At 44.0% G+C, this 23,974-nt stretch overlaps 1 protein-coding gene across 1 annotated transcript in view; it reads right to left on the reverse strand.

Moving 5' to 3' along the window:
- The window catches only part of cacna1db (calcium channel, voltage-dependent, L type, alpha 1D subunit, b), a 1,216,201-nt gene that overhangs the window by 381,986 nt on the left and 810,241 nt on the right, over positions 1-23,974 (reverse strand). The window contains exons 15-20 of the mRNA XM_072472487.1: positions 22,620-22,827; positions 21,220-21,340; positions 14,116-14,230; positions 9,760-9,850; positions 9,577-9,628; positions 1,074-1,197 (exon numbers count right to left, since the gene is read on the reverse strand). Of these exons, the coding sequence (XP_072328588.1) occupies positions 1,074-1,197; positions 9,577-9,628; positions 9,760-9,850; positions 14,116-14,230; positions 21,220-21,340; positions 22,620-22,827 (711 nt within the window). The remainder of the gene's footprint in view (positions 1-1,073; positions 1,198-9,576; positions 9,629-9,759; positions 9,851-14,115; positions 14,231-21,219; positions 21,341-22,619; positions 22,828-23,974) is intronic.

A 23,974-nucleotide genomic window follows, 5' to 3' on the forward strand; every position in this document is an offset into this window, starting at 1 on the left:
ACCTAACCTGCAGATCTTTGGTCTGTGGGAGGAAACAGGAGCACCTGGAGGAAACCAACGCAGACATGGACAAAGTGCAAACTCCACACAAACAGTCACCTGAGGGTGGAATTGAACCAGGGTCCCTGGAGTTGTGAGGCAGCAGTGCTAGCCACTGTGCCACCATGCTGCCCAAGCTCATTTTTATGTTTCATCTGAGTTGAGCTCCTTCTTGGCTAGAGAGCAGGAGCAAAGGTGGGGAAAGACAGGTTAGATAGGGGTGAGGGCTTAGGAAATCATGAAAAATAACATAAAAGTCAGGGTCTACAGGATCACCTTGGCTAAATTGCTTTTGCGGGGGCAAGGGAGTTGCTGTGGTGGTGGAGGGGAAGAGAGTCCTGTAGGAGTGGGGAGTTCCTCAGAGGGGTTAGTCGTGGTGGGGGAGGGGGGACAGGGGGGCTGTGGGAGGTTGGAATTGATCTGTGCAATAATTATCCAGAAGCTAGAAGTGGTTTTAATTCTTCAAACTTTTTCTGGGTAACTACTGATGTAATATTGAAACCATCTGAAGTTTGAGATTTAAATTGCATTTTCTAATGGATCCTGGTGCAGGGCAATTGCCCATCGGATGTTTGCACTTCCCAGGCAATTGCCATGCAATCCTTACCTGGGAACATCCGGGGGGGTTCCCCAGCACATCTTTTTGGTACCTTCCAGTTACACTGCCCTGGAACTCGGAAGTTACAGCCTCATATAGTACCATAACTTATTGCCAAGCAGTGATAAAATCAATTTATTCCTACCTGGCAACGAAACATAAAAGCAACAACACCAATAATAATAATCTACTTTTCACTTGCAAAACCTTGATAATATATTGTTATTTCTAAAATTGACAGATGTAAAAAATAGTTTAATTGACTATTTAAAACATAGTTGAACGTAGTAGTTAAGGCAATTTACATTGCTGAAAAATTACTGTCACAAACTTATGCTATCATCTCAACAAATTAGTGCTTTCATTGTATCAACCTCTAATCAATTACTAACTTCTAAATATAATTTTGAGTAAAAATATGTTATGCCATACATACGGATTGGTACTACTAAATAAGAAGAAAGCACTCCCTTCTGGAATGGGCACAATCTTTTCCTTCAGGTTCAGGTCTTCCAATCTTTGAGGTCGAGGTCCAACTGGTATTTCCGGCTCATCATCATCTTCATAAAAATTAACAAACAAAAAGCATTGAAGCACTCGTCCTTTCTTATGGTCATAAAGAAAGCTGATTTTCACCTTAAGTAAATTATGAAAATCTCTCTTTTAATTTCCCAACTATATAAGGCGTGCACCTTCTTTCATCTGACAAATCATTTCAATAACAATATTTTCAGAACAAATTGAAACACAAATATGTATTTTTTAATTGCTGAGTTAATGTAGGTTGCTTCCCAATCTTTATGTTTCAGCACATTTTTTTCATTTTTTAACAGAACAGAATTATGTGTTTGTTGTGCACATGTTAAAGTCCTGCATTATTTGAGAATAGCATAAAACTAACTATTGCTATTATATAATGGAATAAATTTCTAATATCAAAATGAGGACCAATTGAAATAGACTGTGCTCATGGAACCAATCCTCACCTATTGGTGAAATCATCAGATCATCAAAAATGGCAATAAACAGCAGAGTTAAAATGTATAATAGATCAGGGGCGTCATTCTCCGACCCCCCCGCCGGGTCGGAGAATGGCCGTTGGCCGCCGTGAATCCCGCCCCCGCCCCCGCCGAAGTCTCCGCTCCCGGAGATTGGGCGGGGGTGGGAATCCGGCCGCGCCGGTTGGCGGGACCCCCCGCTGGATTCTCCGGCCCGGATGGGCCGAAGTCCCGCCCAGGAATTGCCTGTCCCGCCGGCGTAAATCAAACCTGGTATTTACCGGCGGGACCAGGCGGCGTGGGCGGGCTCCGGGGTCCTGGGGGGGGGCGCGGGGCGATCTGACCTCGGGGGGTGCCCCCACGGTGGCCTGGCCCGCGATCGGGGCCCACCGATCCGCGGGCGGGTCTGTGCCGTGGGGGCACTCTTTCCCTTCCGCCTCCGCTACGGCCTCCACCATGGCGGAGGCGGAAGAGACTCTCCCCACTGCGCATGCGCGGGAAACTGACAGCGGCCGCTGACGCTCCCGCGCATGCGCTGGGAAACTGACAGCGGCCGCTGATGCTCCCGCGCATGCGCCGCATTTCCGCGCCAGCTGGCGGGGCAACAAACGCCATTTCCGCCAGCTGGCGGGGCGGAAATCCCTCCGGCGTCGGCCTAGCCCCTCAATGTTGGGGCTAGGCCGCCAAAGATGCGGAGACTTCCTCACCTTTTTGCCGGCGCGATGCCCGTCTGATTGGCGCCGGCTTTGGCGCCAGTCGGCGGGCATCCCGCCGTTGGGGGAGAATTTCGCCCCAGGATTCATATCATATCAAAATTCCCTATTACCTTGTACAAAATCAAAGATATCTATAAGATGGGATTTGAACTACTAATCGGTTGGCCAACAATGCACACGGACCAACCATCTGATACTTGCTGCACGAGGCACAGTCTATCTGGAGGACAGAGCTTCATTAGCATATATCTGGTGACTAGCACACCACAAATGGATACTCAGCTGCAGCTCACTACCTCTGGGCCAACTCAATATCAGACAATCTAAAAGCTGACTTGGCCCACAGAAAGAAGGTACCCTGTAGCTCACACTCTAGCTACATTATTCTAATGTTGAAGTGTGCAATGTCAATCAAGTAACTGCTTTGTCCTGGATGTTGTTGCAGAAATCAAGACAATCAGTCTTGACTTAAGCTCTGTAGAGGCTTTGGAGAGTTAAGAGATGAACCACTCACATAAAATGTTCAGTCTCTGACCTGCTGTAGTAATGATGGAATTTATGTTGCTTGTCCAGTTCAGATTTTAGTCAATTATAACCTCAGAATGTTGATGATGATGGTAATGCCAACATGCTTAGTGGATTTCCAAGGGATTTTAAGTTCAAAGCTCAGTTGTTTTTGTTAGTTTTGTCTTATTCACCCCAATTGAATTTTCACAGTTTACCATGGGTGTCATTTTTGCTTCATTGCTTTGTATGAAGCTCCTGTTATGAATGAGTGCTCCCAGTGAGCCAGAGAAGACACAGCCAGAGTGAGACAGAACCAAGAGTGAGTTTGGGAATTTGAATCTGGGTGGGAATTGAATCAAATCAGTAAGGCAGCTCCTTTTAAATTTCAGGAGTTTAAATTAATTTAAATTAAGCTAGAATTGTGCAGTGTAGGTTAACAAGAGCTGCCCTACCCATTCACATAACTGGTTGGCAGTTAAGTGTAAGTCACTTAAATCTACCTTGATCTAAAAGCAGGTGGGGGAGGGGAGTCAATTCAGGACAGTTTAAAAAGAGCAACTTGTAAACTCACTCCCAGTGAGTTCTCCCAGTGAGCTAGAGAAGACACAGCCAGAGTGAGACAGAACCAAGAGTGAGTTTGGGAATTTGAATCTAGGTGGGAATTCAAAGCTTGGGTGGGGAGGAAGTGCTTTTTATCCCTGGTAAGTGACTGGTAAGTAGTGTTTCTGTTTTCTTTTCATTGGTATATTGATTTATTTTTTTCTTCGTTGTTTATTTATTTATTTTTATTTTTTTTGGTAAATTGTAATTGTTGAAGTTAACCGAAGGTTTAAGACATGGCAGGAGATCTCAGACCCGTGTCATGCTCCTTGTGTGCGATGTGGGAGCTCAGGGACACGTCCACTGTCCCTGGCTCCTTCACGTGCAAGAAGTGTGTCCAGTTGCAGCTCCTGTTAGACCGCTTGACGGCTCTGGAGCTGCGGATGGACTCACTTTGGAGCATCCGCGATGCTGATAACGTCGTGGATAGCACGTTTAGCGAGTTGGTGACACCGCAGGTGAAAGGTACTGAGGGAGATAGAAAATGGGTAACCAAAACACAGAGCAAGAGTAGGAAGGCAGTGCAGATGTCCTCTGCGGTCATCTCCCTGCAAAACAGATATACCGCTTTGGATACTGTTGAGGGAGATGGCTCACCAGGGGAAGGCAGCAGCAGCCAGGTTCATGGCACCGTGGCTGGCTCTGCTGCGCAGCTGGGCAGGAAGAAGAATGGCAGGGCTATAGTGATAGGGGACTCAATTGTAAGGGGAATAGACAAGTGGTTCTGCGGTCGCAATCCAGACTACAGGATGGTATGTTGCCTCCCTGGCGCAAGGATCAAGGATGTCTCGGAGCGGTTGCAGGACATCCTGGGGGGGGGGGGGGGGGGGGGGGGAGGGTGAACAGCCAGCTGTCGTGGTGCACATAGGCACCAATGATATAGGTAAAAAACGGGACGAGGTCCTACAAGCTGAATTTAGGGAGTTAGGAGTTAAACTAAAAAGTAGGACCTCAAAGGTAGTAATCTCAGGATTGCTACCAGTGCCACGAGCTAGTCAGAGTAGGAATGTCAGGATAGATAGGATGAATGCGTGGCTCGAGAGATGGTGCAAGACGGAGGGATTCAAATTCCTGGGACATTGGAACCGGCTCTGGAGGAGGTGGGACCAGTACAAACCGGACGGTCTGCACCTGGGCAGGACTGGAACCGATGTCCTAGGGGGGGTGTTTGCTAGAGCTGTTGGGGAGAGTTTAAACTAATGTGGCAGTGGGATGGGAACCGATGCAGGAAGTTGGAAGGTAGTAAAACAGGGACAGAAACAAAAGGCAGTAAGGGGGAAAATGTAAGGCAGAGAAGCCATAGTCAAATCAAAAAGGGCGACAGTACAAGGTACAGTGACTGAGGGGAGCTAAGTGAATAGGACCAGGAATACTAAAAGGAATAAAACGGGAAGTGAAAACATTAATGGTAAGCGACGCAGGAGGTTGTTACATGAAGATATGGGTTCAACGACAAGGAAAATTAGGAGAAAGGTTAAGAGGAAATATAACTTAGGAGAGGTTACTGATTGAGGTGTTAAGATTCAGAACAGAGGTAAAAAAGCCCACATAAGTGTACTTTACCTGAATGCTCATAGTATTCGGAATAAGGTAAATGAGTTGATGGCGCAAATCAACGTGAATGACTATGATTTACTGGCCATTACTGAAACATGGTTAAAGGATGGTCACGACTGGGAGTTAAATATCCGAGGGTATCAAACTATTCGGAAGGACAGAGTGGATGGTAAGGGAGGTGATGTAGCTCTGTTATTTAAGGATGACATCCGGGCAACAGTAAGGGATGACATCGGTGCTATGGAGGATAAGGTTGAATCCATTTGGGTGGAAATCAGGAATAGTAAGGTGAAAAAGTCACTGATAGGAGTAGTCTATAGGTCACCAAATAGTAACATTATGGTGGGACAGGCAATAAACAAAGAAATAACTGATGCATGTAGAAATGGTACAGCAGTTATCATGGCGGATTTTAATCTACATGTCGATTGGTTTAACCAGGTCGGTCAAGGCAGCCTTGAGGAGGAGTTTATAGAATGTATCCGCGATAGTTTCCTAGAACAGTATGTAATGGAACCTACGAGGGAACAAGCGGTCCTAGCTCTGGTCCTGTGTAATGAGACAGGATTGATTCAGGATCTCATAGTTAGGGATCTCTCAGAAGGAGCGATCACAATATGGTGGAATTTAAAATACAGATGGAGGGTGAGAAGGTAAAATCAAGCACCAGTGTTTTGTGCTTAAACAAAGGAGATTACAATGGGATGAGAGAAGAACTAGCTAAGGTAGACTGGGAGCAAAGACTTTATGGTCAAACAGTTGAGGACCAGTGGAGAACCTTCCAAGTGATTTTTCACAGTGCTCAGCAAAGGTTTATACCAACAAAAAGGAAGGACGGTAATAAGAGGGAAAATCGACCGTGGATATCTAAGGAAATAAGGGAGAGTATCAAATTGAAGGAAAAAACATTCAAAGTAGCAAAGATCAGTGGGAGACTAGAGGACTGGGAACAGAAAGCTACTAAAAAAGCTATAAAGAAGAGTAAGATAGATTATGAGAGTAAACTTGCTCAGAATATAAAAACAGATAGTAAAAGTTTCTACAAATACATAAAACAAAAAAGAGTGGCTAAGGTAAATATTGGTCCTTTAGAGGATGAGAAGGGAGATTTAATAATGGGAGATGAGGAACTGGCTGAGGAACTGAACAAGCTTTTTGGGTCGGTCTTCACAGTGGAAGACACAAGTAACATGCCAGTGACTGATGGAAATGAGGCTATGACAGGTGAGGACCTTGAGAGGATTGTTATCACCAAGGAGGTAGTGATGGGAAAGCTAATGGGGCTAAAGGTAGACAAGTCTCCTGGACCTGATGGAATGCATCCCAGAGTGCTAAAAGAGATGGCTAGGGAAATTGCAAATGCACTAGTGATAATTTACCAAAATTCACTCGACTCTGGGGTGGTCCCGGCAGATTGGAAATTAGCAAACATGACACCACTGTTTAAAAAAGGAGGTAGGCAGAAAGCGGGTAATTATAGGCCAGTGAGCTTAACTTCGGTAGTAGGGAAGATGCTGGAATCTATCATCAAGGAAGAAATAGCGAGGCATATGGATGGAAATTGTCCCATTGGGCAGACGCAGCATGGGTTCATAAAGGGCAAGTCGTGCCTAACTAATTTAGTGGAATTCTTTGAGGACATTAACAGTGCGGTAGATAACGGGGAGCCAATGGATGTGGTATATCTGGATTTCCAGAAAGCCTTTGACAAGGTGCCACACAAAAGGTTGCTGTATAAGATAAGGATGCATGGCATTAAGGGGAAAGTATTAGCATGGATAGAGGATTGGTTAATTAATAGAAAGCAAAGAGTGGGGATTAATGGGTGTTTCTCTGGTTGGCAATCAGTAGCTAGTGGTGTCCCTCAGGGATCAGTGTTGGGCTCACAACTGTTCACAATTTACATAGATGATTTGGAGTTGGGGACGAAGGGCAATGTGTCCAAGTTTGCAGACGACACTAAGATAAGTGGTAAAGCAAAAAGTGCAGAGGATACTGGAAGTCTGCAGAGGGATTTGGATAGGCTAAGTGAATGGGCTAGGGTCTGGCTGATGGAATACAATGTTGACAAATGTGAGGTTATCCATTTTGGTAGGAATAACAGCAAAAGGGGTTATTATTTAAATGATAAAATATTAAAACATGCTGCTGTGCAGAGAGACCTGGGTGTGCTAGTGCATGAGTCGCAAAATGTTGGTTTACAGGTGCAACAGGTGATTAAGAAGGCAAATGGAATTTTGTCCTTCATTGCTAGAGGGATGGAGTTTAAGACTAGGGAGGTTATGCTGCAATTGTATAAGGTGTTAGTGAGGCCACACCTGGAGTATTGTGTTCAGTTTTGGTCTCCTTACTTGAGAAAGGACGTACTGGCACTGGAGGGTGTGCAGAGGAGATTCACTAGGTTAATCCCAGAGCTGAAGGGGTTGGATTACGAGGAGAGGTTGAGTAGACTGGGACTGTACTCGTTGGAATTTAGAAGGATGAGTGGGGATCTTATAGAAACATATAAGATTATGAAGGGAATAGATAGGATAGATGTGGGCAGGTTGTTTCCACTGCCGGGTGAAAGCAGAACTAGGGGGCATAGCCTCAAAATAAGGGGAAGTAGATTTAGGACTGAGTTTAGGAGGAACTTCTTCACCCAAAGGGTTGTGAATCTATGGAATTCCTTGCCCAGTGAAGCAGTAGAGGCTCCTTCATTAAATGTTTTTAAGATAAAGATAGATAGTTTTTTGAAGAATAAAGGGATTAAGGGTTATGGTGTTCGGGCCGGAAAGTGGAGCTGAGTCCACAAAAGATCAGCCATGATCTCATTGAATGGTGGAGCAGGCTCGAGGGGCCAGATGGCCTACTCCTGCTCCTAGTTCTTATGTTCTTATGTTCTTACGTTCTTATGTTCTTATGAAGTAATTGGAGGAAGGGAAACAGCAGCCACAACACTCTCAGCAATCGGGATGAGGAACAGCTGAGCCTGTTAGAAGACAAGTGAAGGGGCCTGCTTGTGGGGGCCTCCTTACCTAATCCACTGGACCAATAGGCAAACTCACATTCCTGAACATGACTGATGAGCACGACATCAGAATAGTGCACCAGGCAGGCTGCCATTAATCTATTCAGCCTCCTACCACAAGACCTGCTGTTTAAGTCCAAATAGCTATACTTATCCAGTGTCTGTCAAAGTTGCCATGACCCCTGACTTCTTTGTCTCAAGCCTTTCCATACAATTACAGCGGACATCACCTGAATCATCCAACATGCATGCATGTTTAGCTGCAAAAAGGTCACCAGTTCCCTAGTTAGCAGAGCCAACTCATACATTGATTTTCCTGTGGACTCCAACACTCAAATTAAGTGAGGTTGGGCTTTGCAGCTATGATTGTTTTCTCTCATATCCAGAGTATGTACTCCAGACCATACTCACGTAGCCTCAAAAGCAGCTTTTGTCAAAGTTAAGCATTTTGCATTTATTCTGCAGACACTTGCCCAAACCCAACTCCAGGTTGATATCAATGCCCAGGCTTGTTCCTGATCAATGCTGAGCAGGCTGATCTAAGCATGGATGCCACAATTAGCCTCAGCCTCTTTGGTATGGGCTAAATCAGCCCCAACAATCCCTGTGATAGAAAATATGCATTTGCTGATGTCAACTGAAACATAGGGCAGGATTTTCCAGCCCCAACACCAACGGGACTGGGCATTCTCACCCAAAGCAAACAGACTTTCAGCTGTAATCCAAATTTTATGCGGATTTCTGCCACATGGGGGACCGGAAAATTTCAACCTTAACTGTGTTATTCAACATAGTCAAATAGTGAAAGAAAAATCAGTTGGGCAAGAGTAAAGAAAGAGAGAAACCTGAAAAATGGGTGCAAAGCATATCAATTTCTATCTTATTATCTTTACAATTTTGTCAGAAATACTGGGTGAATGAAATCTCCATCAACAGGTTTGTAACATTACATATCAACCACAAGAACATAAGAAATTGGAGGTAGGAAGTTACACTACTTTTCCAACCTACACTGCCATTCAATAAGATCATGATTCATCAATGACCTCAACATTACTTATTTTCTCTCGCCCCATATATCATGATTCCCCTTTTACCCAAACTCAATCTTGAATGCACTCAACAACTGAGCACCACACCCCAGGGAAATACTTACCTGACTTTTTAAAAACAAAGTAAAAGCTCAAGCAATCTTATACCAGGCATCCCCTAATGTTTTTGTGTAACCAACTTACTGCAATGTAGTTACCGCCCCCACCCCACACCCACTGTGTGCAATGTGATTGCCATTTAGCCGACAAAACAGCATAACAACATTTCAAAAGTAATTATTTGCGAAATACTGAGGTGATGAAAGATGCTAAATAAATAAATCCCCAAGTTTCTTTCTTTCCACCTGTTAGGTGAGATTTCAAACTCTACGTATGGAGAATTGCAGATATAAATCGATATCCTAATACTCAGCATACAGTAGACTGTCCACCAGATAGTATCAAAAGATTAATTTATATATATGATTTCTTAAAAAAAACAAGCATCTGATTTTCATACCTGGCACATCACTGGGTGGATAAGGATCCTTTTCTTCTTCATCAATTGAAATCTTCCAAGCGTTAAAGAACACAATAATCATAAATTATTTCTTTCAAAAAGATTTCCAGTCATAACCAAAGATTGCATTGTATCATTTGAAAGTATTTTGTTTTCAACTTAATTGTATTAAGGCAGATTTACCTGAGTGCCTGTAAGCATTTTCCTGTCATTGTTTTCACCTATTCCATCAATTTCATATTTCCCATCCTCTCTTTTCCCTGTACTGGCAATTCTAAAGTAAGATACATTGTTATATTTTACCATTTATACAAAGAGAATGACACTTTTGGCATGCATAGTATGAGTGAGCATAATTTAGTTCACTGAAAGTTGAGACAAATGTGAAAACTTGTGGTGGGATCTAAAGTTTAGGAGTACAAGGTAGGTCAAATTGTTATATTCTAAGCCAAACATTTCTGGATCTAAATAGCAGCAAGGCACAAACTTTCATCTATCAAAGAGGTAAATGAGTTCTATGATGCTGGATGTGAGAGAAAAGCAGGGCCAGTGAGTAGTGTTCACCTCGTGGTTGTAGTATGATTCTTGAATACTGAAAGTTTGACTATCGAAACACAGATTAGTATCTCACTGAAAATACATTTGTGCCTATCACAGGCTGACTTCCATGAGTATTCTCACTCTTCCATCAGATATTAGAAACCCATTTAGATTCATCTAAGTTAATTAAGCAAAGAACAATTTAACTCTTATTAATTTCCAGAGCAACTCCTGCTTTCCAATGCCGTGATTCCTTCAGGTAAATTGGAATTCTGTATGGTCACATGCAGTATCAAAGTATGACCAGCTTTTTAGAAATGTTGACTTGTTTTCTGTCTCTATGAATAAGCAGCAAAGGTTAAGAACTAAAACGTGTTTGGTCCATATGAGACATACATCTTGCAATGACAAATCGATTGGAAAGTCAGACAAGTTTAAGGTTTAAATTAATATTGTTGGGAAAATCATGGGCCGGATTCTCCTGCCTCCCAGCTGTCTGTTTCTTGGTGGCGGGAGGCGGCGTGCCGTTTGCTGGCAGTGGGGGGATTCTCTGTTCCTGTCGCTGTCAATGCAAATTCCCATTGAAGCCACGCCATGCCGCTGATAAACCCGCAGACAAGGTGCGCTGCCAATGGGACCAGAGAATCCCGCCCCCAGGGAACGGCTGGAGAATTCCAGCCCATATGTTTCAAAATTATATTTTTCTTTTAAAATATGGAAAGCCATTGCATTATCTGCACACTTGGATGCTGACCTGGAGTTTTTTTTAAAGAAGGGCCACAAGTTCACCTTTGAACTGGGAGCAAGCCTGCCTTCTTCCAAAATATCACCTGACCAGCATGGTACTTGAGAGGGAAGAGCTAAAAACTGGCGAAGCCTAATGATTTACTGGAAATCACATGCCAGAGATAAGTTTTTAATTTTGGACCTGCCGTTTGTGAAATCAGTATGTTTTTGGATAATAAGTGAAGAAGGAATGCTGGCCTAACACGCTCTCCCTGCCTTGCCTGAATCTATAGAATCCCTACAGTGTAGAAGGACGCAATTAGGCCCATCAAGTCTGCACCGACCCGGGGACTTCCGGTGACGGCGGGTGGGAGGCAGCCACACAATGGAGGGCTCCCGTTCGGGAACGGCATTTTCAGGGCTTTAAGCCCGGTCCCAGGGTCCACGGAGGCGGCGTAAGCAGGGAGAAGGCACAGAGGAGGCACAGTAAAGGAAAATGTCGAGGGTGAGCAAAAAAAACAGCCGTAAAAAAAACAGCTGAAGGTCCGTCGGGGAGTGGAAAGGTCACCGCGGGGTCACCAAGGAAAATGGATGCTGGAACACCAGGGAGGCCGCATTGCTTACGGCTGAAGAAATATCTAAGGTGATGGCTGCGGAATTCGAAAGGCAGTTTACAAACTACATGGAGACAATGAGGAAGGAGATGAGGGAGGTTTTGAGTGTGCTGGTGGAGGAGGTGATTTCCCCGGTGACGGAGATGCGGGAGCAAGGGGAGGAGCTGAAGGAAGTGGAGGTGACATTATTGCAGCACGGTGATCAACTTACCTCGATGGGAAAGGAGATGCGGAAGGTGATGGAGATTAACAAGGATCTGCGAGGAAAAATGGAAGACCAGGATAACCGATCCAGGTGACAGAATTTGAGGATTATGGGGCTGCCCGAAGGAGTTGAAGGACCGTGGCCGACTGAGTATTTTGCCGCGATGCTGGCGAAACTATTGGGGGAGGCGGAGGATCCCTCCCGATATGAACTGGATCGGGCTCATCGGTCGTGGAGGCTGTACCAAAGGCGAGTGAGCCGCCAAGGGTCGTGACTCTGTGCTTCCGTAGGTACAGTGTGAAGGAGAAGGTCCTGTGCTTGGTCAAGCAGAAGCGGGTGGTGCAGTGGGCTGGAGCTGGTATACGTGTATACCAGGACTTTACGGTGGAGCTGGCGAGGAGGCGGGCTGCCTTCAACCGGGTGAAGAGGGCACTGTACATTAGCAAGGTGCAGTGCGGCATTGTATATCCAGCGAAGCTGAGGGTGACTTACAAGCTAAAAGACTTTTATTTTGGAATGGCAGAAGTAGTGGAGGAGTTTGCGAAGGCAGAAGGACTGTGGCAGAACTGAGAAATTGAGAAATGGCCATGACTGTATTTTCCTCTTTTTTGTTTCACTGCGTGCGGGTGTATGGGCCAAAGGAGCCAATGTTGTATATCTTTGGACAAGGGAAGTGATGGGACTTTCACTCGAAATGAGGGCTCTTTGGGGTAGGTGGATATGCGGAGTTTGTGTGCTCAAAGGGGATTTCTGGGCTTTCCCAGGGCTGGGCAAGGGGGAAAGGGATCCGGGCGGGGGCCTCCACGCTGGCCGGTTTAAGCCGGCCAGTGAACGGGAGTGAGGTGGGGGGAGGGGCTGCGGCCATCGGAGCCTGGCAGAACAGGGTCCGAGTGGTCTAGCCGGGGTGGAAAGTTGGGGGGAAGGAACCGAGGTTGGGGGGAGGAGTTTTACAAGAGGCAGTGGACGGGAGGAGTTGGAGAGGGGGGCGGGGTGTTTACAACTCTTGGGAATCATGTACGGTACTCTTTCAGAGGTTGGATGGCGTTGAGTGTAGGGGGGGAGTGGACTCTATAGGTTAATGGTGACCATGGCGGTCCCGGACTCCTTTTTCTTTTTCTCATTTGTTTTTTGTTTCCACCGTGGGAGGGTTTGTTTTAATTGGATGCATATATTGACAGGTGGGCCGTTGTTTGAGGTGGTGGGAGGATGGGATCGTTGTTATTGTTAAGGGGGTTGATTTTGTATTTGTTACCGTTACTGTCTGTGGGTGGGGTGTAAATTTTGAAGGAAAATGTGAAAATGGAGAATAAAAACATTAAAAAAAAACTCTGCACCGACCCTCTGAAAGAGCACCCTACCTAGGCCCACTTCTCCACCCAATCCCCGTAACCCCACCTAACCTGCATATCTTTGGACTGTAGGAGGAAACCGGAGCACTGGGAGGAAACCCACGCAGATACAGGGAGAACATGCAATGAAGTTACTGTGAAAAGCCCTTAGTCACCACATTCCGGCGCCTGTTAGGATACACAGAAGGAGAATTCAGATTGTCCAAACTATCAAACAGCACATCTTTCGGGACTTGTGGGAGGAAACCGTAACACCCGGAGGAAACCCACGCAGACATGGGGAGAACGTGGAGACGTAAAACGTGACCCAGCATGGAATCGAACCTGAGACCCTGGCGCTGTGAAGCTAAACACTGTGCTACCGTCCTGCCACAGGACCCTGACACTGTGAGGCAGCTATGCTAACTAACCATTGTGCCACCATACCATGTGTAGTTATCAACCTGCTGCCATAGAATCCTCATTTGAGTGTAACTTGTCTGCATTTGGAAGTCTGCAAAAGATGAGATGAGAAGAATTGATCCAGTTCTATATTCTCTTCCACTCGAAAGCTCGATTGGTGATAACCTCCAGAAATCTACCAGGTCCAGCAACCCATCGTCACACGAGGGGGCTCGAGATCAACAGCATTTAAATCCTGCAAACTTTATCCTTTTTTTTATAAAGCCTGTACTCCAAAGCCCACCTCTGCAGAGACTCGGTCTGGTTATCCATGGTTTGTTTGTGTGTGTGCCAGGGTATTTTAAAAAAGGTACAGATAGTTATACTTCCAGAGTACAAGTGTGTGTGTCTTGCAATTTGTTTTCTAATAAAAGGTTTGTTTTATAATAAGTCAATTATTCTGAGTTCATTCAAAGCAGACAGGTTAAACCCCCTTTTATTCTGAGTCTAAAAGCAGTGAAGGTAAATAATTAGCCATTTTGGTGAGTGAATTAAACATTTAAACTAATGGTGTGACCTGCAGAGAAATGGGGATAGATAAATTGCCCACTCCTTCCATCCCGGTCTTAACAATATACGTTTGGTTGTGACTGCCAAATTACTTCAGATTTAGCTTCTGTAGAATGATGTAGGGATCTTATTGTAAAGTATGTTAATTAATTACCTGGCATTTCTTTTCCTTTCTTTTTCTTCTTCAGTTTCTTTTTGTACAGTGTTTAAACTTTCAGCATCAGCCAAATTATCAACAGCGATGGCCAAAAAGACATTCAGCAAGATGTCTAGAGAAGATCACTTAAGGAAAATGTTAATATATTGCATGCATCATCTAAATTAGTTATGTTAGTTTAAGATATTCACCTTTTGGTGATCCAGTAAAAGTGATTCATAGTTCAGCTTCAATTTTAAGGGGATCATGTGCCATTTGACAATTTAAGTGTTACAAAAATTACTTTGCAACTGAAACTGCCCACAACAACAAATAAAATGGATCAGTTCAAATGTAAAATTTATTAGACATTGCAAATAAGTGTAGAATAATTCCAGTAGTATCTTAAAGGTGAGCAGCAGCAGAAATTTTAACTTCAATTTTCACTTGGGGTGTGATGCACAATCAATTACTCTCGAGACAAGGTGAGTCATAACTAATAGGCTTTAATCAGCTAGAACTGTTCTCAGCAGCTTCGATACAGAAAGTGAAGGCTGCTGGGACGGCATTGGTTCTTATACTCCGCCTCTCAGGGCGGAGCTATGTACATTAGCCAATGGTAGACTCCTAGGTCTAGCCAATGGTCATCCACCTCTCAGGTACTGCAATACCTGGTATTACCACAGGGTGTTCGTGCAATATTCGACCAGAGCAGAAATTCATCACCAGGGACCCGAGGGAATGAATCCAGGCACGACGGTAAGTGGTGAGTTGGGTTCCAGATGCAATCATGGACAGGGAAGGTATGTGGACACCTGGGGCAGGGAGGGCCTAAGATTTCTTTGTGGGGTCAACACAGGATTTTGGAAATGTCAGAATGCTCTGCGTAAATCCTGAAGTTTATGAAGTTTACTGCAATTATTAACCCTTCCTGGAGATTAATGTGTGAAACATTCATTTGGCGTTCAAACCACGTGGCAACCATCAAGAGCGGCTTATCACAAAAAGCCTGTCCAATAAACTAAATACTTAGCGAAAATCCTTTTCCTGATACGTCTTCCTCCTCGCCTAAACTCATCAGGGAGTTGTCTGCTATGATACTGCTTACCACCAGCATTATTGGACCTAGACATTAAATATTAATTAATATCCACCTGGGTGGCCCTGCGGCTGCCGATAATCAAGTATTTAAAGTGGTGGTAGGCAGGAACACGTCAGAAATTAAGCGGCAAGGGCCTAACCTCCATTTTAACCAACGACTTTATCTATTCTGCTCAACAAGCAGGATTAAAATCATCTCTATTGCCTCTCCTGCAATAGAAATGTGGGACGGAACCTTGTTGAAAGGTCAGGATGGGGGTCTCACCTGCTGGCTAGCGAGCTGGTGAGAAATTTGCGCTACCTCTTTTCATGAAGGCCTCGAACCACAAGTCAGGCAGTGGCGAGGCCAGTGGTGGGCCTTCCCCTGAAATCAAGTCTCCAGAGACAAAAGTCTTGCCTACTGACAGCTGCTGGCCACTGACTGGCCGGCAGCTCTGGTGCCCAGCAGCGTCACTGGGGAGGCTGTGGCTGCTGCTGGAACAACAGTCGCTGGATTGTTGAGTGACTCAGGCCACAGGTAAGTAATGTAGCGGGATAGGGGTCACAGGGACAGAGGCGCAGGGGGATCAGCAGCAAGGATGGACGGGGTGGCTCTCAGCTTCCTGATGTCCAATATCTCAACCATGTACTGAGAGCATTTGATCTAGGAAGCGCATGAAGGTGGTGGCAAGCTGGCCACACAGATTTAGCTGTGTATGCTCCGTGGCAGCAGCTGGGTTAATACTACCGGCAGTGGGAATAGGTCCTGAAGTAGTCATTAATTGAACATTAAAGGGCTTCAATTAGCAGAGGGGCAGGAAGGTTGATCATGGGTCTTCCTGTTAAGGAATGGGTTAAGAAACATTCCAATTAGATGTCTCATTGATCCAATAATTGGCACTGATATGTAAAGAGGATACAGGTGGCCTTGGGAGCATGTGATGTGATGATAGAGTTTGGTGCTGACTGTGTTCAAGGAAAAATAAAGGTGTTTGGGAAAAGGAGCAGAGCTCTTGACTCTTTACTCAACAGCAGCCTGAGGCTAACATTGGTAGCAGAGAATGGTTGCTGTATAAATGTAAAGGGTTGAAAGATACTTTTCCAGGAAAAATAAACATTCTTTTCAACCAAGGAGTGAGTGAGAAGGAAAAATAAAATATGGCTGAACCTAGGATAAAGATGGCTGGATATCACTATCCACCATTATTTTCTGAAAGGGTATCGTACGACCAATGGAGAAATGCAGTTATTATGTGGACTAAGGTAACTGCCTTGGAAAAGAGGAAACAAGGTGTGGCATTGGCTCTTTCTCTACCTTATGAGAGTAAAATCCGAAGCAAAGTATTTCCTGAACTGGAATTGGAAGAGTTAGACTCAGAAGAAGGTCTGGAGACTCTATTATAGTTTAGGGATAAGATTTATCAAAAGGATGACTTGTTAAGTGCGTATGAAGCCTGGTCAGAATTTGATAGATTCTGGAAAACAGAGGATATCTCTATTGAGGACTATATAATGGAATTCAGCAGACTGTACAAAAGGCAGCACAAACACCGCCTGGAATCTCCACAATCTGTGTTGGCATTTAAGTTACTGGACTGGGCTAGAATGTCCAATATAATAATAATAATAGCTTATTGTCACAAGTAGGCTTCAATGAAGTTACTGTGAAAAGCCCCTAGTCGCCACATTCCGATGCCTATTCAGGGAGGCCGGTACGGGAATATGGATAGGCTCCTGGTTTTGACAGCAGTTAAGTTTGCGGATTGTAGCCGGTTAAAATGGCTAACTCCCGATTAGAATGGCCAAACCTCGATTTAAAATGGCAAACAGAAGAGGCTGATGGGAAAATCAGCCAACAGGACTCAAACAGACAGCTGCAGGTAAAACAGTGTATTCGCCTCTGGGGAAGCCAGACAGAATCGATATCTGCAGCCATCAACATAACAACACACCCGCCATCTGAATACAAATTAGCAATGCCCGGGAACAATGTGCAACAAATTAGACACACAATGCCAACCCAGACTTTTCGGCGCCAGCAGGAGCTTACACAAATGAGAAGTGAACGACCACCCCAAAACCGCCCATCGATCAAGGAATCGCTCCAGCATTGGAGAATATCGAACCAAGTGATTGGGACGAAGTCCAATCACTTGGAACCAGGTACAGGGTCCGCCCCGAAAGGTGGGAAGCCCCTGGGGACTATAAGAATAGAGTCCAAGTTCAAATTGACCCTTCTTCACCCTTCTTCTCCTCTCCACACCCTTCGAGACCCTTCTGCTGACCTTCTACAACAGCCACGAGAACCGTAAGTCTTACTCCAACGCTCGCTACGAGATAGGCACTCCTGACTATCGACCTGTACCCGCTTTGAATCCCACAGGCTCAGAACCCATACGAAAGGCCATTCATTTCCCTGACCTGGTGGGCCATTTCCAAAGTTAAGTGTTGGCCTGTTAGTTGTAGGAAGTAGCTTTGAAGTAGAATTAATGTATAAGTATTGATTGCTGTATATACTAAATGTGCGTTGATTTAACTCTTACTAAGCGGTGTGTTGGATTATTGATCATTACTCGGACTTGAACCACGTGGCGGTATCAGAAAGATACCTGGCGACTCAAGAGCAAAGGTGATAGAACAAGAGTAATTAAACTAAGGCTAAAACAAGCAACAGGATAAGGATACCTTATTTGATCAGATGATAGAGGCCTTAAAGAAGTTCCTGGGGAAACATTCAATTACTATGGCTCTCATGTCACAAATAGGTCAGTCAGCGATAAAGCAGACTATGGAAGATACACTACTGACAGGATGGCGAGATTGTACGGCTACGAACAGGTTACGAGAATATGGAAGGAGATTGGGACCTGGAAATTATGAGGACAGAAACTCATTTAAAACTTATAATAGAAGGAGGGACATGGAGAATGGAAATAGGAAAATGAACCCCAGAAATGACGGGGTACGATAAATCGATGTTTTCGGTGCGACTCTCAATACCATCATACTTTTAACTGTCCAGCACGTTATAATAGTGTTTGAAACTATACAAAACATGGAAGAGTCGGAAGAGGAAAAAGATAGTGACAAGAAAGAAGGCATTGTCCTCTTAACAAGTAGATTACTCTGGTAATGAGGGTGTTGGTCGCAGAATCCTCCAATTGTGTTGTATTGGACAGTGGCTGCACATCTACTGTGTGGAATTGACTGGTTAAAATGGTACCTGGAGTCCTTGAATGCTGAAAATCGTAACAAGGTGAAGGAATTTGAAAATTCCACAAGTTTCAGGTTTGGGGATGATAATACTCTGAAGTCGCTGAAAAGAGTGGTGATCCCTTGCAATATTGCCAGAATGAATCATTTCATTAGCACGGATGTTGTATCAAGTGAGATACCTTTGCTTCTGAGCAGACCGTCGATGAAGAAAGCACACATGAAACTGGATATGGAACAGGATAAGGCAACAGTTTTTGGAAAGACGGTGGACTTACAATTTACACAGTCGGGACACTATTGTATTCCATTACTGACAAATAATATTTCAGGTGCAGTTGTTAAGGATGTGTAATTGGCAGCTGGAAATGGAACTTAGGTGATAAAGAGCGTGTTGTATTAAAACTGCATAGGCAATTTGCGGATCCGTCTCCTCGGAGGCTGAAAAATTTCTTAAACGGTGTAGGGGTAAGGGATGAAGACTATACAAAGCTGATAGAACAGGTTAGTGAACGCTGTGAGATTAGTAGTACAGAAGGACACCATCACGACCGATAGTAACCCTACTTGTGGCCAGGGATTTTAACAACATTGTGGCCATGGACCTTAAGATCTGGGATAAAGCTAACAAAATTCCTTACAGACAACGGGGGAGAATTTACTAATGATGAGTTTAGGGATATGTGTGAAAACATAAATATCACAGTGATGAATGTGGCTGCGGAAAGCCCATTTAGTAATGGCGTGTGTGAAAGAAACCATGCAGGAATAGATGACATGCTCCGGAAAAGTTTGGCAGATAGGCCAAATTGCAAGTTAAATTCAGCCTTAGCATGGGCGGTACATGCGAAGAATTTGTTGCAGATGGTTGGGGGCTATAGTCCCTATCAATTAGTGTTTGGTAGAAATCCTAAAATTCCATACATTTTGGATGATCAGCCTTTGCTGAGCATTTAAATGCATTACATAGCAGTAGAAATGTTTTTTTGGAGGCAGAAGTCTCTGAAAGAATTTGCAGAGCTTTAAGGCAGAATGTATGGCCATCAAATACTGTTTTTCAGCAAGGAGACATAGTATACTATAAGAGAGACAATTGTAATGAATGGAAAGGCCCAGGGAAGATCATAGGCATAGATGGCAAAACAATTATTTTGCAACATGGCAATCAGACTGTTAGGGTACATTCATCAAGGATAATGGATTCAGATTACAAATTTTCAAGTTTAGACAGAGCAGACAGACATGATGAGGAACCAGGGTCATCTGGTACGCACGTGTTACGGAACTATGAGAACCAGTTAACTGATATAGACAGGGTTTCTGTAGAGGAACACAATACTTCTGATGAATTAGACCCACCATTTTTCCGAAAGGACAACTGCGAAAAGTTGGGTCAAAAGTGACATACTTGCCTGAAGGGTCTAGTCAATGGAAGGATGCAACTGTTGTTAGTAGAGCAAAGAAGGCCACTGAAAAGTATAAACATTGGTTTGAATGTACAGCATTCAGGGGAGGGTGTCAAGACAATGGATTGGGAACACAAAGTTCAAAAATGGGGGCACAGAAACACAGTGCCAGTTCAGATAGTACATCGGATAGTGAACAGGTTCGCAGGAAAAGGTCGAGAACTATTGAAAGGACATCCCACAGGAGAAGGGAAAGATCAAGTAGTAGCAGTAAAAGCTGCCATTTTGCAGGGGCAGCAGCTTCAGAGAGACATTTTTCTCCTTCCTCCAAAAGAGGCAGCTAACACAGAGGGGATACTCTGGAAGTTGAACAAATGTGTATATGGATTAAATGATGCGTCCAGGGTCTGGTATTTTTCGGTAAGGTCAGTTTTGTTAAAGTTAGGCTCTTGCCAGTTGAAAGCAGATCCGGCAATGTTTTACTGGCACCATAAGGGAAATCTTTCTGGCATCTTTATGATGCATGTCGATGATTTTTTGTGGGTTGTCCAGTGATTTCGAAGCTATTGTAATCTCTGGGTTGAGGAAAGAATCCAGGGTTGGAAGTCAGGCTTCCAGTGCATTTAAATACATTGGACTGGAAATCGGACAGACTAAGTTAGGGGCAACCTTACGTCTACAATCTTATTTGGAGATCATCAGCCCAATAGCAGTTAGTTGTAGTCAGGTTTCACAAAAAGACGCAGTGGTTTCAAAGATGGAAAAAGAGCAACTGCAAAGTTTAATTGGGCAACTGAATTGATTCAGTAGACAGACTAGACCGGACGTTAGTTTTGATGTCTTAGAGTTGAGTACAAAAATGAATGATCCTAAAGTGGAAGACATAATGAGGGCAAATAAAGCATTGGTCAAACTAAAGATGCAGGATTGTGTTTTGAGGTTCCCGGTTTTAGGTGATCGTAGGCACTTGAAACTCATAGTGTATAGTGATGTGTCCTATGCAAATTTATGTGAGGGGTTTCAAGTGCAGGAAGTTTTATAATTTTCCTTATGGGGAACAATGGTAAATGTTGCCCTCTTGTGTGGGAAATAAAGAAAATAAGAAAAGTGGTCAAAAGCACTTTGGCTGCTGAGACGTTAAGCCTTGTACAGGCGGTGGATATGGCCATTTATATATCTCAAATATTGACAGACATTTTGGGATTAGGGGATTTGGGTAACATACCCATTGAGTGTCACATTGACAATAAATCCCTGTGGGGAAATGTGCACTCTGCAAAACTGTGTCAATGAGAAAAGGCTAAGGATAGACATCGCAAGTTTGAAGCAGATGTTGGACAGAGGGGAGATAGCAAAAATTAAATGGGTTGACAGTAGCTATCAAAAAACTAGTCTTATCTGTTGTACTGTTTGAGAAGGATACAGTTACCACATATGAACAGAATGATGAAATATATACAAACTATCATCCCTGAGGAGGATGGTCCACCATACGCCATAATTCCATCGTACATCACCATATTCCAATCTTCACCAGTTAAAATCTATTTGAATACATCCATAAACATTTTGTTAACTGAATATTGACAAAATTAGTACTAAATATTCCTAACTGTTAATGTATTATAATAGTTCATTGATAACAAGTTAATATCAAAAATTAAAAACAAATTAATGATACATAACAGAAAGCTACTCTTGTTTCATTTTTAACTGAATCAGGCGGTGGGAGTGCATGATGAACATCAGATTGAGCACCAATTTATGGTGGTGCCACAGACTAATGAGATACAGTTTTGAACCCTCGGTCCGCTGACTTCCCGATCGCAGTACTTAATGTTGGGGAGGCACTGACTTGAAACCAGGCATTCCACCTAACAGTGAAAATACATTAGAACAAAAAGGGCAGATTTGGTATCAGACCACTTCAGACCTGTTACATCTGTGTGTACTATGTAACCCCGTCTTTTTATTTTCTTTATATTTTGAAGTAGCATTTTGTACATATTTTCTACATGGTGAAAGGGAAAATTAATAACTAAATGATCAATCAATTCTGCCATGAAAAATCAATTGTGCCACTTAGCTAGGCCCTGTGCTTAACATATTATACTGCATGAACTGTCACCAGGGACTATAACTGGAAATACAGAAATCCCACTACTACCTTTGGGAACTGTCCAAAAATGAAGCAGCCAATCGTTTTTGATGATTTCTCATACATAGCAAGTATAATGGAAATGTGTTAATGGACTTTCCAGTGTACACAACTGAGTCCAGGGATTATCAAACATAAATCTGAAATCTTACTCCCACATGGTTTGTATTTACACTATTTTTTGTTTTATTTTGTTACTATACACTGCCATTATACCAAAAAATCCAAACTGCCTCAAAAATAATTTTCTGAAATGTGACAGTGAAATGGTAATCCTGCATCACCAGGTGCACAGTTCTGAGAGTCGAGGCTGCAACACTGTAGAACTATCATTGATCTATGGTATTTATGAGTGAAACTCCCACCTGCTGAGGTAGGCTTTAGCAATCTCCCTATAATGACCTACTAATTCTTCTTCAAAGTAATTTCAAATTTGTATTAGTTTTTCCCACCCCTGCCTATATGAAAATCTCATTTCACAACTGAATAGATTTTCCTAATTGGTTTTCTGTGATACTCATGTGAAAATACCAGGAAAATACTTTCCTTGTATGCTACATACAATTAAACTGTAGACCTATTTATGAAGAAGGAATATATATGGTTTTGATGCACGTAGCGCACAAAGGAACTTACTTCATTGTTGGTTAATCAAGTATAATTACCTGGAATACAGTGAGAAGAGCTTGCGGAAAATTATCAAAGGTACTCCGTTTTGTTTGTGTTTCATCAAAGTTAAATTTGCCACCAAAAAGCTGCATTCCCAGCAGCGAAAAGATAATAATAAATAAGAAAAGCAGAAGCAGCAGGGAAGCAATGGATCGCATTGAGTTCAGCAATGAGGCCACCAGGTTACTCAGTGATTGCCAGTGCCTAACAAAACACAATTCCATGATTAGAAGAATGGTTTTAAAATAATCTTATTACTGTAAGGTATGCAACTTCAAAATATGTTATTAATCTATTCATAAAACAGGTGAATGCAGTACGATATACAACTGCAAAGTTCTGATTTATTCCATTTGCAGATAATGGGGGAAAAATTGCATCTAAAATACTACATATATATAGATAGTTAAGTCACATATTCTGATTCAGAGATAGGAAAGGAAGCACACTGGATTGTTTTTTCTGCAGTTTTTCTATTCTCCTAATAATCTCAAAATTCACTGTGACATCTTTCTGGAAAGAGAAGGCAATTCTAATCACAAGCTCCTTCAAAACAGATATTGATACTCTTCCATTACCACAGGCTTATTGTTGTATGAAAAGCCATACACTCTTATTTTTACCCCCACTCCCACTTACCCCCACATACATTCCAACTATAGTGGGATGTGCCACTGGAGTAAAAGATAAACTATTCAGGAAAAAAACAGCAAGTAACTATATATTACTAGATGCCACAAAATTTTATGGGCGGAATTCTCCCCTCCCACGTCGGGTGGGAGAATCACCCGGGCGCTGCGCGAGTCCCGCCACGTCGTCCCGACTCCCACACGCGATTCTCCCACCCCCCCCAAAACCGGCGCGAATCACGGCTGGCAGCTGGGAGAATCGCCGCTTGCCGTTGGTAATGGGCGAGCGGCGATTCTCCGGCACGGATGGGCCGAGCGGCCTGCCCAACACGACAGGTTCCCACCGGCGCCATCCACACCTGGTCGCTGCCGGCCGGAACAGCGCGGGAACTCTGGCGGGGGCGGCCTGTGGGGGGGCGAGGGGGATTCCTGCACCGGGGGGGGGCTCAAAAGGGGACTGGCCCGCGATCGGTGCCCACTGATCGGCGGGCCGGCCTCTCTGAAGGAGGACCTTCTTTCCTCCGCCGCCACCTTCTTGCGGGGCGGCCGCGGGGAGGACGGCAACCGCGCATGCGGGGGTGACGTCATTTATGCGGCGCCGGTCGCGTCATTTATGCGGCGCCACTTTTGCACGGCGCCAAGGCCCGGCGCGCGTAAATGATGCGGCACCGCTCCTAGCCACCCGGGGGGGCGGGAGAATAGGGGATTGGGAACGACCTCCG

This window comes from Scyliorhinus torazame, chromosome 13, assembly GCF_047496885.1.
Source record: "Scyliorhinus torazame isolate Kashiwa2021f chromosome 13, sScyTor2.1, whole genome shotgun sequence".
In the NCBI taxonomy this organism is placed as follows: Eukaryota; Metazoa; Chordata; class Chondrichthyes; order Carcharhiniformes; family Scyliorhinidae; genus Scyliorhinus; species Scyliorhinus torazame.